The 18,567-nt window shown below is 34.6% G+C and overlaps 1 protein-coding gene across 1 annotated transcript in view; it reads left to right on the plus strand.

Annotated features, from left to right (window-relative positions):
• Positions 1-9,262: 9,262 nt before the first annotated feature.
• LOC107587380 (kinase suppressor of Ras 1-like) overlaps positions 9,263-18,567 on the plus strand; it is a 21,886-nt gene continuing 12,581 nt past the window's right edge. Inside the window, exons 1-8 of the mRNA XM_016275166.1 lie at positions 9,263-9,282; positions 12,472-12,619; positions 13,586-14,039; positions 17,371-17,528; positions 17,832-17,901; positions 18,005-18,088; positions 18,174-18,235; positions 18,320-18,432. Coding sequence (XP_016130652.1) covers positions 12,511-12,619; positions 13,586-14,039; positions 17,371-17,528; positions 17,832-17,901; positions 18,005-18,088; positions 18,174-18,235; positions 18,320-18,432 — 1,050 coding nt within the window. The 5' untranslated portion in view covers positions 9,263-9,282; positions 12,472-12,510. The remainder of the gene's footprint in view (positions 9,283-12,471; positions 12,620-13,585; positions 14,040-17,370; positions 17,529-17,831; positions 17,902-18,004; positions 18,089-18,173; positions 18,236-18,319; positions 18,433-18,567) is intronic.

Here is an 18,567-nt window from a genome sequence, read left to right on the forward strand (position 1 = left end):
ACTGTCTTAACTATTTATATGATTTGAAAGGTCAGGTAAATCGAAAAACTTCTGAAATGTGTGAACACAAAATATGTTTAACTAGGTGATAAATAAATTGTGTGTTCAGTTTTATAAATGCAAATGGTTTTAAAGAAAAAAAAGACAATTGTGACCCTGGACCCCAAAACCAGTCTTAAGTCGCTGGGGTATATTTGTAGCAATAGCCAAAAATACATTGTTTGGGTCAAAAATCATTAGGATATTAAGTAAAGATCATGTTCCATAAAAATATTTAGTAAATTGCCTACTGTAAATATATTTAAACGTAATCTTTGTTTAGTAATATGAATTGCTTCATTTGGACAACTTTAAAGGCGATTTTCTCAATATTTCGATTTTTTTTGCACCCTCAGATTCCAGATTTTCAAATAGTTGTATCTCGGCCAAATATTGTCCTATCCTAACAAACCATACATCAATGGAAAGCTTCTTTATTCAGTTTTCAGATGGTGTATAAATCTCAATTTCCAAAAATTGACCCTTATGACTGGTTTTGTGGTCCAGGGTCACAATTATGCATCCAGTATGTGTTTTTACATTCAGAAGCAGCAGAATTGAAGAGGATGCAGATATCTCTGGGATTTTTAATGCATGACTGCCCAGTTTTGTAGTGTGTGTATATATAGTGTTTTCATTTGCTATTGTGTAATGTCTTAGAATTTTCTTTACATGGGGTCCTTCCTGAGCAAATAATTATGTATTTGATTTATTATGTATTAATTTGGTTAATTAGCACATTGTGTAATTACATTTAAAGGCATACCATACATGCTGAGAGTGTGTTTATACTCAGAATACTTTTTTGAGGATTCTTTGATGAATAGAAAGTTCGAAAGAACAAAATAAATTTATTTGAAATCGAAATATTTTTTACCATTATAAATATCTTTACTGCCACTTCAAAAAAAATTTAAATTTACTGACAAACTTTGCACGGTAGTGTTTACTACAGCTATATCTAAAACACACACACACATACATACATACATACATACATACATACATAATTTTAGGTATTACATTTTTGTTTTATTCAGTATTTTATTTCATTTGAATTAATTTTATTTTATTATCTCTTTAGAGACGTTTGATATATTTTACTTTGATTTAGCGGTTTTTAGAAGTGCAAAACTAAAAAATAAAAGTAAGAAAACATTACCAAACTAGTTAGAACGTCAGCTCTTTTATGTTATTTTGTTTTATTTTATTTTACTTTATTACTTTATTTGTTTTGTTAATGTCCTTTTATTTTGTGTTATTTCATTTATATTGTTTTGTTTTGTAAGGGTTTTGTTTTACGTATATAAATGACAGTGTTTTTTCACACATTAAAAATGTAGAATAAATAAAAATGCATAAAAATTAATACATATATACCTTTATTATTTTTATTATCTACAAACCATTTTATTAAACACAATAAGTCGCTTCTGTATAGCATGGCCCCTTGTACCTTATTGCTTAAAAAAGGAAATGTAGCATTTTTTATTATTCAGCCATATTTAACACACAATTTAATTACAATTGAATAATTTCCTTTTAAAATAGACTTCTTAAACTGAAGCTTCTACTTAATGAATGTCTGTTTAAAAAAATGAATATTGGAGGATTCGGACAGGAGAGGGAAGATGTTTTGCTTGCTTGCTGCTGGGAGTCTCTGTGGTGTTTCAGTCCTCTGTGGATTCACACACCTGATCCCACTCCAAAGCTCAGAATGTGCAGCGTCAGCCACTGTGTCAAAAACTCTCTCGTCAGTCTATTTTTAGACTCCAAAAGGGGTCTCTCTTTCTCCGTCTCTCTGCCCACCACCCCATACTGTCATATACACAAAGCTGACCGCATGATAGCGCCGCATTCGTGACTGCCTGGCAAATGTGCAGACTTGTTTGTCCTCATTAGGCACAGAAACAGATGACACAGGGAAATAAGCAACATATGCAAGACTGAGGAACAAAACTTTAAAAATAGAAACAGTTTATCCCAGTGGGGACAGAAGGGGTCACTTTGCGGCATGCCTCTGATTAGCTGACTGCTTCACTTCGGTCACTGCGGTAGGACAGCATGTTTTTTGTGTGTTTTTTATTATGTCTTCTCCAGTTTTCCTCTCTCTTCCATGTCCCAAAATACTTGCCTTGTTGTTGTATATTCGCAACAGTTTATTTATGTCTGTCTGCATTAGCCTGTGGCCAGGTTTTGCTTCAGGACCCAGATTTTACATTTGACATAAGTGATGACCCACTAAAATACATAAATTGTACAAACGTAAACAAAAATGACTTTAAAGGTGTTAATATTTCTTATTAAATTTAAGAATTTTAATAATTAAAGAAAGATAAAATCACTAACTCTACAAAACTTATGCGTAGTCTGGATAATATTTATCTTACTTTGTATATATTTTCAGTTACATGTGTTGACATGTATATTGATGTGTGATAAGCCTAATTATTTAACCTAAAAATGCAGTATTTATTTGATTTTATTTGTTCTTATTTTATTTTAATTAAATTAATAATTTAGTTATTAATTTCTTATTTTCATTTTGCATTGTTTATTCCTATAACCTGAGACCCTATTTTGAGTAGTGACCCACCACTTGACAATCCCTGCCCTAACTCAATAAGTTTGTTCTCTAACGTGTCACACCAGGCTGCTACAGTGTGATTCACGGGGCAGGAATGCATGCATGCATGTGGCAGGACACACACGTGGGCAGCCGGCCCCTCTCGGAGAGGACAGCAGGGAATTCAGTTGCCCCAGTGTACCAAAGTATAATAGGATAGTGCTTTCTCAGGAAAAGCAGAGGAATGCTATTTCTCCTGTGGGCAGGCAAGATGGGACTGTATTTGACAGTGTGGTTATATTTGCATGATTAGACATTTTAGAGAAGCGTGTTCCATTGGAGATGTTTTACATACATGTAAGTTCTGGTGCATCTACAGAACTACCAGGAAACACCTCTGCTGTCTTCTCAGTTATTGCTACTGCTTTGTGTGCATTTGTTTACTTTATAATTACTAGAAATGGAGAACTATCTAGGGTGTCATCATACTGTGACCTGGCATGTGCACAGGTAGGGCTCAACCTGTGCAGAGCACATGCCCTTTTTGCCCTTACACTCCATAGTGCCGTTTTCTGGTGGTGGTGTTTTTTGTTTTTGTTTTTTTTTCCTCAAAAAATCAAGGCTATTGGTCACCCTTTACGTCTGTCTGTCTGTTTTAGAAATATTTAGCCAATGAAAAGTATTAAAAAGAGCTTGTGACTAAATCTTGTTGGATCCGCTCAAACTGTCAGTAAAACCTCATAACTCCGCCCCCCTATCTTTACTGAATGAAATGAAGTTCCACAGCAGCTGAAGGAAGTCTTGCAATGGTAAATAAAGATCTTGTTGTTTGAATAAGTACAGCGTTTTCTTTACGCAAGAAACACTATATAAAGGCTCATATTTTATGTATTTGGGGTCTGAGACGTGGGACCGGAGAGAGAGGGCTAGCATTTGCCATCCAGTCATAGCCAATAGCCTTGACTTAAATAGCCTTGTGCATACAGTAGCATTTCATCGTTTATAAAATGAGATTTTGGCCAAATGTATTTTACTACAGGAAAAACTGAGTGCCCATATAGCTACAAAAAACTTTGTAACCTGTTGATGAAAACGTAATGTGATGCCGCCGTTTTAAGGATGGACAAAATGCACATTTGCACACATTCGCTGGTCAAAAACCCCGTAACTGCATTTGCGTTTGACACAAAGCGGCTGAGTGATCCTCATCACCTAGGTAAAAATATATTTCTAAGAAATGTCATCTTTTATTTATGACTGCTGTGCTGACACACTTAATTTATTAACATTTAATCATATTATATGGTCGCATGGTTAATTCATGTTTACACTGTTAATATGCACGCGTATTTGCTAGCTATAGCTAATGTTTGAATCAAGTATTCTATCTCCGCTCGTCTTCACATGTATAAACGTAGTAAAACATGGTTTTACTAATGTTGTAGTAAATAAAAAAACAAGCAATACAGAATCGGATCATTGTGAAATCTTTATATTTTATCATGCAGAATGTAATATATATTACATTATATACATAGCTAAAAATCTTTTTCTTCAAACGTATTTTTATTGAACTTTGTGTGCAAAGCAGAGAATTTTTTTTATATATGTATGTCCTCAAAATATTGAATGAGAAAAAAATTTGTAGTACAAAATAAAACCATGCCAATATTTCAAAATATAACATTAAAAAGTGTATAAATCACTCGTTTTTAACTAAAGAAACATTGTCCAACAGCGACACCAGCAGGTAAAGTTACAGCAGGAGTCCGCATCTCTCTCACCTCCCCTGAGCCCATTGAGTTTTAACAGACCAACTGGGGGGTAAATGGGTTGTGACTAGAAGGGATACAGCAAAAACCAGAAGCTAACAATAAATTGAATTTTCTACATATTAGATTGTGTTTTATTAACGTCTACACCTACCCCTTAGTATAATAATGCAAAAATATTAATAATTGTTGTACAGTGTGAGAAAAATTATGCTATATTGATGTGCGCATGCCCAGTAGTTTTTGCTGTATCCCTTCTAGCCTTAACCGGGTAAATGGGGGGAAAATCACGTGAGAGGAGGCAATGCCTCCATCACAATATGATTGGATCTGACTGGTTATGTTTGGCTGTGATTGGTTCATGCGATAAATCCTGCTTCTTGTTTTCATGTGCGCAGTCTGAATGAACAATATAAAGGCATTAATGGGCAGACTCATTAAAAAAATAACTCACAGTTAAATAACTCACAGACTTGGATATAATCACTTTGTTACGTCAAAATAAGACTTGAAATGGCCTGAAAACATGATATGTGGGAGTTTTTGTGAGTAAATCAGCTTGTTGAAATTTAAAGTAAATCTCTGTGTCTGTGACCAATATTCACCAAGCTTTGATGATTGATGATCCGAATAAGTAAAAAATAGTTAAAAGTTAACTATTAAAAAGAATAGCTGAACATAAATTCACAAATAAAATATATTGTTGAAATTGTTACTGCCTCGAATTATTATTTTGGAATAAATGTAAAATGCTTAAAAACGCTAACTTGATCAGATTTGTACTTGGCTTTAATAAACAGAATATTGATTACATTTTTAATGTAAAAATATAAAATGGAATTTTTTTTTTTTTTTTTTAGCAGCACATGCCCCTCAAAAGGTCTGTACACGGTCCTGACTGTGACTGATGATATCCATATCTGTTACAAAAAAAAACAAACATCTGCTTTCATACCCTTAATATCTAATCATGTTCAATCATTCTGATTTCATTGCATTTAGGTCACACTTAAATGTCTGAACGTCATTGCATTACATAATTAAATATCAAACACAAGTAGCAACTGTAAGCTTATGATGCTATCACTTGTTTTAAAACTAACTTCACTCTTTTATTTTTAACCTATAGTCTTACTTGGCTTTAAAAAAAAGAATATTGATTACATTTTTTAAGTAAAAAAATAAAAAGGGATTTTTTTTTTTTTTTTTTTAGCAGCACATGCCCCTCAAAAGGTCTGTACACGGTCCTGACTGTGACTGATGATATCCATATCTGTTACAAAAAAAAACAAACATCTGCTTTCATACCCTTAATATCTAATCATGTTCAATCATTCTGATTTCATTGCATTTAGGTCACACTTAAATGTCTGAACGTCATTGCATTACATAATTAAATATCAAACACAAGTAGCAACTGTAAGCTTATGATGCTATCACTTGTTTTAAAACTAACTTCACTCTTTTATTTTTAACCTATAGTCTTAATGTCCTTTCTACTGTTTGTATGAAGTCAGTTTTGCTTGAAGGAGTGTGTATGATATATTTCTTTATTACTTTGGTTTGGAATATAATGTAAAGCAGAAACATTCATTCATTACTTCCAAATATTTTGGAGGCGTCATGTCCTATTTGTGACCATCTGATCATATAGTTATTATCATGAAATAACTATAAAAAACTATAATAAAGCTAAAATTATTAAAAACATTTTAACATTATTAAAGCTGAAATAAGCTGAAATTAAATATCTAAATATTAAATTCAAAATTGTAACTATATAAAAAAACAGAAATATAGCCTTGGCTTTAAATTGGAGCACTAAAATACCATAACTGGAAATAAATAAACTAAAACTGAGCTAAAAAATAATACTGAAATAAAAGTAAATTAAACATAAATCAATGTTAAATAGAATTAAAACGACAGAAAATATAAAATAAAAGCTAATTCATAATATAAATAAAAACCATAATAGTATATAAATAATACTAAAAGAACACTGATCCATAATATGCTTATCTGGTGTCTGTGAGAGTCGGTGAGTATTAACTGATGTCACAAGCTGACGTCTTTACACATTATTATTTTTTTATTGTGACTCATACCTTGATGTTCCCAGCTGCCACAGTGATGGGGTTTCCCATTGCTCAATAAGATCAACAACCATGACCCACCATTCAAATTTAATTTAATTTTTTTTTCAGTTTGTTCCTGTTGCTGTATTTTGTAGTATTTTGGACCACGAGTTGCTTAAGGAATATAATGCTTTAATTTAAATCAACCAGGGCTTGGAGCATTTGAGTTTAGGCAGTCCACAACATGCCAGAGTGTGTGATTGAATAAGTCTAAAGGGCACAGGCAGGAGTGGTTGTGGTTGAGTCATATTTTTTGTGGGTCACATCCTGTGGATCTACCAGTGGCCTTCCTTAAGGCAAAGATAAAGAGAAAGAGATAGAAAGAAAAAGAGTCTGTGACAAATGAAATCTCACCCAAACCTCTGTTTCCTGTGCTGTAGCCACTCTCTCGCTCTCCTTTGTTCCTCTGATGTGGCCTCTCTTTCGGCCCAGGATGAGCACTAATGCACAAAATGTGTGGTGACAGGTCAAAGAAGGTCGTAGGCCACCTAACCCTCATTAATCTCTGTTTCACACAGTCAAAAGACATCCTGCTCAGTTAATGGCCTCATAAATGAGTCTTTTTTTTTTTGTAGAACAGTGGAATTTGTGTTGTATCAGTGATGTCTGCTCAGTTAGCTGTTGTGGAGCTGATATTAAAGAGGTGCAAAAGTGCATATTTTTAAAGTCTTCTAGTCAGTGGGTTGCCTGAAAGAGTAGTTTGATAACCTGACTTAAGGAAATCCTGTATAATAAGGTTGGTTGCAGTTTAACTGACCACAATTAGAAGTGTTTTTTTTAAGAGGGCTTTTACACAAGAGGAACAGATTTGATCAGAATGCAGGGTCTTGAAAGACGCTTGAACTATTTTACTTAAATGTAGCATTTTTTAGGAGTGCAAAACTAAAAATTAAAAGTAAGAAAACAATGTCAAACTAGTTTATTGAACGGCAAGTCAATTATTTTTATTTTATTTTATTATTTTGTTTTTTGGAAAAATTGTTGAAATTGTCACTGTGCCAGAAAATAACACTTTTTCTCATCCAAAACGAAATGTTGATGCTGACGGTGCATGGTGATCACTGGCTATGTATTTATTTATTTATTAATACATTTTAAAAAATGTAAAAATAAATAAATAAATAATGTTTAGCCACATAAAAGTTTTTAAAAAGTGTCTTTTTAGAATTGTATTTTATGTCTGGGAGAAATTGTAATTAATTTGTGCCACTGTTGTTGAAATAACTTATTTTTCCCATAATAAAATGTCCTAATTGAAAATGTATGGTGTTTAGCACGTTTAGTTAAATTTTTTTAAAAATTTTGCTAAATAGAAAAGCTATACTAATTTGACATTTAACATATAAGTCATTCATGCCTCTGGTTATATATAAATAGTTGCATGATGCCCCTGAGTTGACCACCATGACCCATCCTCAGTTGAGAGAAGGGATGTTATACTGCACACAGGAAACCAAATGCCTGTATTGGTGACCATGTGCTTTTAGGAGGAGTGTCCAGAGCTGTGGAGAGACTTCCCAGGCATGTTGTTAACAGATAGGAAAGAGGGATAGAGGGGAGGGACAGTGGGGAAAGGGAGGAGGGACAGGACGAGTAGGAGGGGACGTTTGGGTTGAAAGGGAGCAGCTCTCACAGTGTAACTGACTTGAGACTTTGAGGAGAGACTTTGGTTTGTTGTTTCTGGGCTATGAGATTTAGTAAAGGACAACTTCAGTGGATAATCTCTCATGGTATAGTAAGCTTGACTGCTTCGTGTTTTACAGTCTCATTTGAAGACTGTCAACTGTGTTTTGTTTTTGATGTTTGTCGGTTTCCTGCCTGCATGCAAGCCTCTGTGGTCATAGAAAGTCTGCAAACGGAATTACCAACGGCAGATATCTGCTAACGCTATATTTGAACACATCAGGCTCATGTCAGACTCACAAGCTTGTGAGGAAATTCCTCGATTGCCATTTGTTTGAGATACTTATCAAGTTGAAATTCCACTGAAGAGTTTTGTTGAGGGCGGCTTGGTGATTTTTATCTGTTTATTTTTTCACTTTTTCTGTTTGATTGTAGTTTCATGTGAAGCTTTAATGACAGAGCCAGCAGTAACTGTCACTGATAAGGACTTATTTGTTTGGGGAGCTCTCCTGGGTGATTTTAATTCTGTGCGTGTTTGTTTGTTTTGATGGAAGCTAGCTTAATGCTGCGTCTTGCTTTTATGTTTAGAGCATCGCTCCCTGTTACACTCTTAAAAATAAAGGTGCTTCACGATGCCATAGAAGAACCTTTTTGTCTAAATGGTTCTATAAAGAACTTTTAACATCTGAAGAACCTTTCTGTTTCACAAAAGGTTCTTTGTGGTGAAAGAAGGTTCTTCAGATTATAAAAAGGTAAGCAAGAGATGGTTCTTTAAAGAACCTTTGACTGAATGGTTCTTCTATGGCATCGCTTGAAGAACCTTTTGAAGCATAATTTGTGCCACTGTTGTTGAAATAACTTATTTTTCCCATAATAAAATGTCCTAATTGAAAATGTATGGTGTTTAGCACGTTTAGTTAAATTTTTTTTAAAAATTTTGCTAAATAGAAAAGCTATACTAATTTGACATTTAACATATAAGCCATTCATACCTCTGGTTATATATAAATAGTTGCATGATGCCCCTGAGTTGACCACCATGACCCATCCTCAGTTGAGAGAAGGGATGTTATACTGCACACAGGAAACCAAATGCGCTCATAAACTCAGGTAGAAGACATGTTCAGACATCACCTCGGTATCGGTATGTGTCATTTCACCTGCTCTCTGCCCCAGCTTGTCTGTTTTAACACAGTAATTCACTTACTTATTAACTTGGACGTATATATGCCGTATAGAGCAACCAAGAGGTGCATTTTGCACTCTCATTATGCATTATGTTGTGTTTTCTGAATGACAGAAGAGAGAATAAACATAAATAATATTTCCAGTAGATAAATAATTAGGCTACTCATGTTACTATATGTTTGTGTAGAGATTATGCTTGTTGGTTTGATTTAGACTCGGCTTAAGTTGATATTAGTTTTGTGTTCTTTTAGCTGTAGGCTAAATGAGTGGATGATGTTGTCCACTCAAAAAAAAAACAACCAACACTTCAACCAACACTTGGGTTAAATGTTTAACCCAACCTTCTGGACAGTAACCCAACCGCTGGGTCAAAACAACCCAATAGCTGGGTTTGTCCATATTTTACCCAGTGCATGTATTTTTTAGACTATAGTATTTGTTGAGAAGAGATCTGTGCTCTTAATTCAGACTCTGGCTCTTGTTCTCCATGAGGATGCTGGGAGATTTCCATTCCTCTGAGTGTCATGCTTGTCATTTAGAAGGCCGTTTAACTTGTTTATGATGTGCTGTATTACACACACACACACACACACAATTATGTGTGTAAATGGGGATATACCTTCATCTTTTTTTTTTTTTTTTTTTTGCGTTTAAATATTTTAATTTAATATTTTTTTTTATATTTTTTTTATTACAGACTAAATACATTTTAAATATATTAAAATATATTTGGGTCATTCCGTGTAAAATCAACCAAATTTCAAAAACGTCCTCAGCTCACATTTTTGATTTTGCTATTATGTTTTTCTGAATGTTTTTCCCCCACAATGCTTGCATTGCTGTAATTCCAGAAGTATTAAAGGGGTCATATGATGCGATTTCATGTTTTCCTTTCTCTTTGGAGTGTTAGAAGCTGATTGTGCATAGATAAGATCCCTGAAGTTGCAAAGACTAAAGACTCAAACCCAAAGAGATATTCTTTATCAAAGTTAAGACTCTGCCACGCCCCCCTAAAACGGCTCGTTCTAACACGCCCCTACATATCTACCTCACTTTGTGGGAATATTTGCATAATGCGCCCAAATGTGCACGCAAAGAAAGAAGGCGTGGTTTCAGTAACTGCAGTTAGTGTTGAAGCAGCCATGTCAGAGAGACGCTTCTAGGCGAAAGCAAAAGCACTTTATTTGGCCTTCCGGAAGTAGATACATTTAGGAATCTTTAAGATCACTTACAACAGAACAGCAATGCATTTCATGAACCTAGGAGAGGAGGTAATTCTGACTTTGCTGGTTTTGTTATTAGTTTAAGTATTTGCTATTGACTGTTCAAATGCGGAGTTTTTGCGCATCGTGTGTGTGCGTGTGTGAGAGAGAGAGAGAGAGAGACAGACAGCGTCACATTACAGTAGAGTCAGCTGTCTTAACCACGGCTTGTGTACTGCATCATTACTGTGTCTGTCACGCGACTCTGTTCCCCTTTCGGGCTTGAACTGATGGTAAAACCAATGACATTATTTACTTGCGATTATGGTAAGGGGCATTACATTTCCGATGCGTGATTGCGGTGTTCGGCCAATCACAATGCACTGGGTCAGCTGGCCTATCAGAGCAGACTGCGCTTGTCGGAAGGAGGGACTTTGTAGAAAGCAAAGCATTTGAGAGGCGGGGCATAGAGGACCTACAATAATGTACAGTATTTAAAAATGTATGTGGTTTTTGAACATTAAAGCATGTCAACATATTTTGTTACACCAAATACACAAAATAATGATCTTTAAAAAAGCATCATAAGACCCCTTTAAAGATCTCTATGTATCCTTTTAGATTTTTGTTTTTAACTTTTCTTTTGGTGTCCTTATTTTAAAGGCAATATAATCTTAATTTCCAGAGACATTGGGATCACTTTGCATACAGCGGATACTTTTTTATTTTAAAGTGAAACAGCTGTATATTTATATGAATATTTGTATAGTCCAGTGTTATTTTTTAGTATTGTTTATAAACTATTATAATATTTATTAATAATTAGATTTTTATATAGTAGCTTCTATTTTTCTATTTTTAGTTTTATTTTAGTTTCAGTAATTTTAGATGCTTTTGCCATCTTTATTGCTTTTATATTTCTGCTAAGCTTTAACAAGCTTTTTTCTATTTTTGTTTGTAAATTTATTAAACTTATTTAGTTCAATTTTTCAAGTTTTTTTTAATTAAAAATGTTCAGCTTTTTTGTATTACTATAATTTTTTTTTATTAATTTTAGTTAACAATAGCAACACTGATGTATTCTATATTACAACCTTTAGTTTTGGTTCTATCATTTGATTGATGACAGTGAATAGTGTATCTTATATACAGTAGCTGTGTGTGAAACACACACACATGCATCCCTGCTATCAGTAAACACAGCAGTGGTAGTAAGATTCCCCTGGACCAGACACACAAGCATTGCTGTTCACCTCATTTATCTATTTTGTTAATTACCAACGTTTGACTCCACAATCTCAAACTGCTGTACGTTGATGTGTGCTATATAATTAAAACCCTGTATTGATTAATCTTATTCACCCTATTTTGTCTGTCGATAGACTTTTTGTATCTCCTTTGATCCTTTCGACCAAAGGGCCTCATCTATTCATTTACCATGGAGACTACACTGACCACAACTAACACCGTTGCTGGGCAGTTTCTCTGTATTGCATTTGAGTAAGAGAGAGAGAGAGTGTGTGTGTGTGTGTGTGTGTGTGTTTTGGGTGAGAATTGAAATACGGCAGGGAGATGCCAAAGAGTGCAGGAATGTTGTAGGGTGGAGGAATGGAACAGAGACAGGCGGACAGAGAAAGAAAACTGGTATCTGGACACTGGCTCAGTCTGGTGCCACGAGATGCCAGCAGTCTTAGTGGCGGTGGTGGGGGGATTCCAGGGGGCTTTATCACCTAATCTTTCTCTAATTAGTATATAGACTCCATTCTGTCTGTCTACAGACACAGAAATACCATAGACTCTAGTCAAATACTGGACAAATAAGATAATACTGAGTCATTGAGTCAAGTGCTATCAGTTTAGATGTATGATGATGAATAATACGCAATTAATCCCCAGTGTCCCTTTCTGCCTATGCCATGATTAATACTTCTTCTGTCTTCCAGGCAGTCCCTGTGAAGCTGTCTCTGGATGCTCTGCTGCAAATGTCCAGTGTGCAGGTGGAAGACACCATGAAAAGACTGGGCTCTAGCAGTGAGGAGTGTTCCCGCATCACCGCTGCCCTCTCCTGTCTCAAGAGCGCTACTGACACAGGTGACTGCTGACTCCTTGCTCCTTACACTCTTCAAAAACACTAGGACTTCCTGCTCTAGGCTCAGAATCTAGCTGTTGGCCATTTTAGTATTTTAGAATAAAGTCTACGATAATGTAAGTAAAAAAAAAACAAAGTAGACAAATTAGTAAAAAAAAAAAAACTTTTATTCAGCAAGGATGCATTTTATAATGTCTTTTATTATTTTACAAAATATTTTTATTTCAAATAAATACTGTTCTTTTGTGCTTTCTATCCAGAGAAACCTGAAGTGTCAATGTTTCCACAAAAATAATTAGAGGTAAAACTGTTTTCAATATAAGTCTTAAAAAAATAAAAATAAAATCTTTCTTGAGCACCACATCAGAATATTATAATGATTTCAGACGGATCATGTGATACCAGAGACTGAAATAAAGCTGAAAATTCAACTTTGCCATTACATGAATAAATTGCATTTTAATATGTAGTAAAATGCATGATGATAAGATACTTATGAATTGATATTTGACAATACCATATATGGTGGCACACAAAATTTTCTAGACCATCACCAATGGCAGCTAGATTTTAAATTATTATCGCAAAAGTTTCATTTTGATCACATTTGTGAACAACGGTTGTTATTAAAGTTAAAATACTTTTCATTAATTTAATTTAATATAATAAAACAAACTAAAATAAAAATAAATATTGCCTTGGCAACTAACTAAAATTCTAAAACTTAAATAAAAGTCAATTAAAACTAAATAAAAATATAGAAAATGAATAGAAATTACATGCACAAAATAACTTAAATTAAAACTAAAAATATTAAAATGAAGCTCATTCAAAATAGTATTAAATACTATAAAATGATATAAATAACACTAAAATGACACTGGTAAGCAATCACTTTAATTAAGGTCTGGAGCCGTGCATTGATCATCCACCTTCTTCTGAATTGTCTCTCACTCTTTCTGTTTTAGGTGCAGTACTTAAGAAAGAGGGCATCCCGTGGATAGCAGAACCCGCTCACCGTGACAGTACCTCTGTTGACCCGCTGTCTTGTTCTATGCGTGCACATCAGTCTTACAGTCCCAGCCCAACCAGCTGGCCCCCTTCTTCTGCTTTGCCTGCCCCTCGTTCCTGTGTCTCTGTTTCTGCTCTACCCTCAACAGACTTCCCTACAATCGTCCACCCTCAGTGTGATGGGCTGACGGACCCTTTTTCATCCTCCCCGCAGCTGAACCGCTGCACCCCCAGGCTGCTGTCCGCCCCTCCAGTCACACCGCCACCGAGAAGGTATGGCAAACTAAAGCCCCCACGAACTCCACCACCTCCATCCCATAAGCTGCTAAATCTCCTGCCCAACATCACCCTCACACGCAGCAAGAGCCAGAGCCAACTGGCCAACCGGATCGATGACCCTACACCCAAGAAGTAAGTTCAGCACTGAGTAATATTTTATTTATGGATATATTACTTCATGGCATGATGATCTCTTCTCAGAGTTTGCTTCAAAAATGTTTATTTTGACAGCTGAATGATGTCAAATGTCAAGTATGACGGTATTGATTTATGTGAGTCTGCTGCTGGGCTTTATGGTGTCTTTAAAAGGGACTGCCTAAATTGAAGCAAGTTTTGCTAATTTACCATTGCAAATATTTGACTGCAAACTAGATATGCATTTCAGAAATTGCTGAAGGAAGCACTGGTTTTGTGTAAATGATATGCCATATCAGACCTGCTTTTGTTTTTGTAATAACAAAAAAGTGTCCAGTAATAAATCAGCTACAAACAGAAATTCACACAAAGTTATTCTGTGGCTATAAATACAAAGAACAAACAAAGAAAACTGACCAATCACAATTCAGCATACGGATACACTACTGTTCAAAAGTTTTGCTCCTGTAAATAATTTTTTTTTTAAGTCTCTTATGTTCACCAAGACTGCATTTATTTTATCAAAAATATAATAAAGCAGTAATATTGTGAAATATTATTGCAATTTAAGATAACTGTTTCCCATTTTAATATATTAAAAAATGTAATTTATTCCTGTGATGCAAAGTTTAATTTTCAGCAGCTATTACCCCAGTCTTCAGTGTCACATGACCCTTCAGAAATCATTCTAATAAGCTGATTTGCTGCTCAAGAAACATTTCTGATTCTTTTCAATGTTGAAAAACATTTTTACTGTATAATATTTTTGTGGAAACCGTGATAAATATCTATTCAGCATTCTTTGATCAAAAGAATGCCATTTATTTAAAACTAGAAATCTTTTGTAACATTAGAAATTAGAAAAATAAAAATAAAGTACTGACACCAAACTTTCAAAAGGTAGTGTATATGCAAGAAAGAAAACCAATTTCTATTCAGTATATAAATATAATGAAGCTGTCATCGCTATCTGTAACCAAAATACATCTGTTTGACCATTAGCCTGTGTTATGTATTGTTTTTTTTCCTTCCTGATGCAACCGAATACTATAAACATGATGTCAGATTCTCAGAAACACTTACCACATGATAAAGTCATGCAGTAATGCACTGAGATGATGGGAATGGAATATATTCATCTGAAGGGTGTAGATAAAATCTGAAGCATAAGCGAGGCCTCTTCAAACCATGAGATTAGTGCCAGCGTTAACAGCAACATACAGAATTGAAACTGCACAGAAATATACTGTATGCTAACATTTCATTTTAAACTTGACTAAGAATTTTGACTAAGACCCTTTTACACTCATAATCACAATTTCATAGTTTGACATGAATATTCTGTCATCGTATGTAGTATTAATATTAGTCACCCTCATGTTGCCTCAAACCTGACTTTGATTCCTCAATGCTGGTTGGATTTTTTCACAGTTACAATGAATTGCACCTGAGATTTCAAATTAAAAAAATTATGCAAATGTACCATTAGATATCATAAATGGTATCCATATGATTTATGCATTTTATTCCAAGTCTTCAAAATCCATATGACATATCTGTGTGAGGAACAAACTGAGATTTATAATCTTCCTTTTCCACTGTGACTTAATGAATCTATCAGAGATTTAAAAAAATGAGTGCTGTCAAACGATTAATCACGATTAATCGCATCCAAAATAAGTTTTTATTTACATAATATATATGTGTGTGCTGTGTATACTTATTATGTATATATAAATACAAACACATGCATGTGTATATATATATATAAGAAAAATGTTGTTTATATATTAGATATATTTATATAGCCTATAATATAAAATACAATAATATAAATAAATAAATGTATATGCATGTAAATATTTCCAAAATATATACTGTATGTGTGTGTATTTATATATACAAAATAAATATACACAGTTCACATACATATATTATGTAAACAAAAACTTTTATTTTTGATGCGATTAAACGCTATTAATCGTTTGACAGCACTACAAAAATTATAAATTTACAGTTTCCACAAAGCTATTGAATCATTTAAGATTTTTAAAAAAATATATCAATAAAGTCATATGGAACACTTTTTTTGATACTTTCATGGTGTTTTTTTTTATTTTTTGCATTTTGGTATTTTGACAGCCCCTTTCCTCATTCAGTTTAATTATACTAAGAAAATTGAACAGGATGTTTAAAAAAAAAATTTGACCATTTGTGTTCCACAGAAGAAATAAAGTCCTACAGGGTTGAAACGGGAAATAAATAATGATAACATGTTGTATCTTTGCCACATTGCATGTAAAATTAGTAGGATGCTGACTTTATAAATGCAGAGGATTTTAGTTATACATTGCACAACATTTGCTACTCGTAACAACATGTTGCCTAACTCAGCAAAAATTTGGAACGAATTGTAGCCCTGCAGCATAAATAAAGATATCCTTCTTAGACAAAATGTTCTACATATTCTTTTAGCTCCCACTGTTCATATGTGTACCATACTGTGTTGACTTGCCCAGTGTGTGTTCGGTCTGTGGGAGTGGACTGCTGCAACATCTGAGATCACTGATGGCCCAGTTCCAGGCAGGTTTTAGAGAGCAGTTCAACACTCCCGTCCTTCCGCCCCTTCACGTAGCCCCAGTGTTTCCCGTTAGCACAAGGCCGAGGTCAGACCCCTTCTCAGACTCGCTGGCATCCAGTGCTTGATCATTCCCGCTCCTCTGAGCCAATAAACGTCCACAGGATTGGACCTCCTCCTCATAATATGTGTGTGAATTGAAGTCCACCGCAAAAAAACTCCCTGCCTGTGAAGCTGCACGCCTGCATTTGCACCACATTTTTTAAATATTTGTGGTGGACAAGCTGCAGATGTGTGTTTATTTAAACTACTATAGAAAGATTTCTTGCTGGGAGGTGTAGAATGAGTCATTATGAGAGCTTTCTGGGAATTATAATTGGCTACATTTTAATAATTCCAATGAATGTTTGCAGGTGATGAGTCTTAAGGATTTTAGGGTACATTGTAAAATGCTTTTCATATTAAAAGTTCATATTAAATAGTTCTGCAGTGTAAAAATTATTGTTTTATGTTTAAATGTTCCATTCATGTAGTATCTTGGGTAATATGAGGTCATAAAAGCTGAATGCCAAATTAATTTTTAATAATGAAATTGAATTGTTATTATAATGATAACTGTTTATTGTTTTAAATATTTATTTTAATTATTCATTATTTGATCATTTAATTTACAAAAACACCAAAATGCTATTTAAATGGTGTATAGCATATCACACTAATGTGACTTGACTTGTGCCCTTTTGCCTGCAGGAGCGGGAAGAAAAACAAGCCGCTTCTGAATGTGCAGGTAAATGGTGGCGGAAACGGCTGGGAAGACTCGCCCTCACGGTCACCAATGTTGTCTGTCCGTTCCCCCTGCATCCTACCAAACACCCCCAGTCACCTGGGAGATCCCACGGGTGTAAGAAGTAAGTGCTTTTCAGTAAGCGTCAAGTTTGTGTGTTCCAAAACCTAGTGAGCTCCCTACCTAGATAATTTCATACTGTCATCATACTGTAGGTGCACTTCAGATGAGGCTACAGTAAGACATCTGCGTTATGTTTGCTCATGAAATATGTTGATTTGGCTAAAGGCAGATTTACATATACTGTTCATTCCCAGAATGCACTGCAGTGAAAAATTCATCCAGTCAACTAAAGCTTTAGATGCCAACACTAAACTCAATTTTAATCCATTTTGAGTACAATCTATTTTTCTTTCACATCATATAGATAATGTTGCATCCCACGGAAGCTCTCCGCTAATCATGAGGAAGGATATTGGTCTGGATGTCACACACAGGTACTGACCATTGAACTTTTGCTTGGTTTCATTCTTACATCCGTGTTTGTCTTTCAACTTCCAACACAACTGACCCTGGCTTTCTTATTGTGCCTCCTTAAAGGTTTTCCACCAAGTCCTGGTTGTCTCAGACGTGTCAGGTGTGCAAGAAGAACATGATGTTTGGTGTTAAATGCAAACATTGCAAGTAAGCAAACACAGGATTTTTTTTAGGAAAACCACATCTGATTTCCCAGTATCTTCCTGCTAACGTTTGCTTCCATCTCTTTTAGGGTGAAGTGCCACAATAAATGTACCAAAGAGGCCCCTAAGTGCAGGATTTCATTTGCTCAGTGTAAGATTTTTTTTGTAAAAGATGTAGTATACTGTATATTCAGACCGCTTTGCAGATGATCTAAAGTTTTTTTTTTTTTTCCAGTTCCAAACAAGATCAGAAGAACAGAGTCAGTACCGTCAGATATCAATAACCAGGTTGATCGACCGGCAGAGTCTCAGCAGTACGGAACATTACCGAAAGCAATAAACAAAAAGGCATGTAGCAAACCACACAAACAAGGAAGTTGAGAGTCACACCATACTAACATACATACTAACTATATATATATATATATATATATATATATATATATATATAGAGGGGTGTGAAAGAGTGTGCCCCCCCTCTCT

The sequence above is a fragment of the Sinocyclocheilus grahami genome, unplaced genomic scaffold (genome assembly GCF_001515645.1).
Source record: "Sinocyclocheilus grahami isolate Dianchi unplaced genomic scaffold, SAMN03320097.WGS_v1.1 scaffold6.1, whole genome shotgun sequence".
Lineage (NCBI taxonomy): Eukaryota > Metazoa > Chordata > Actinopteri > Cypriniformes > Cyprinidae > Sinocyclocheilus > Sinocyclocheilus grahami.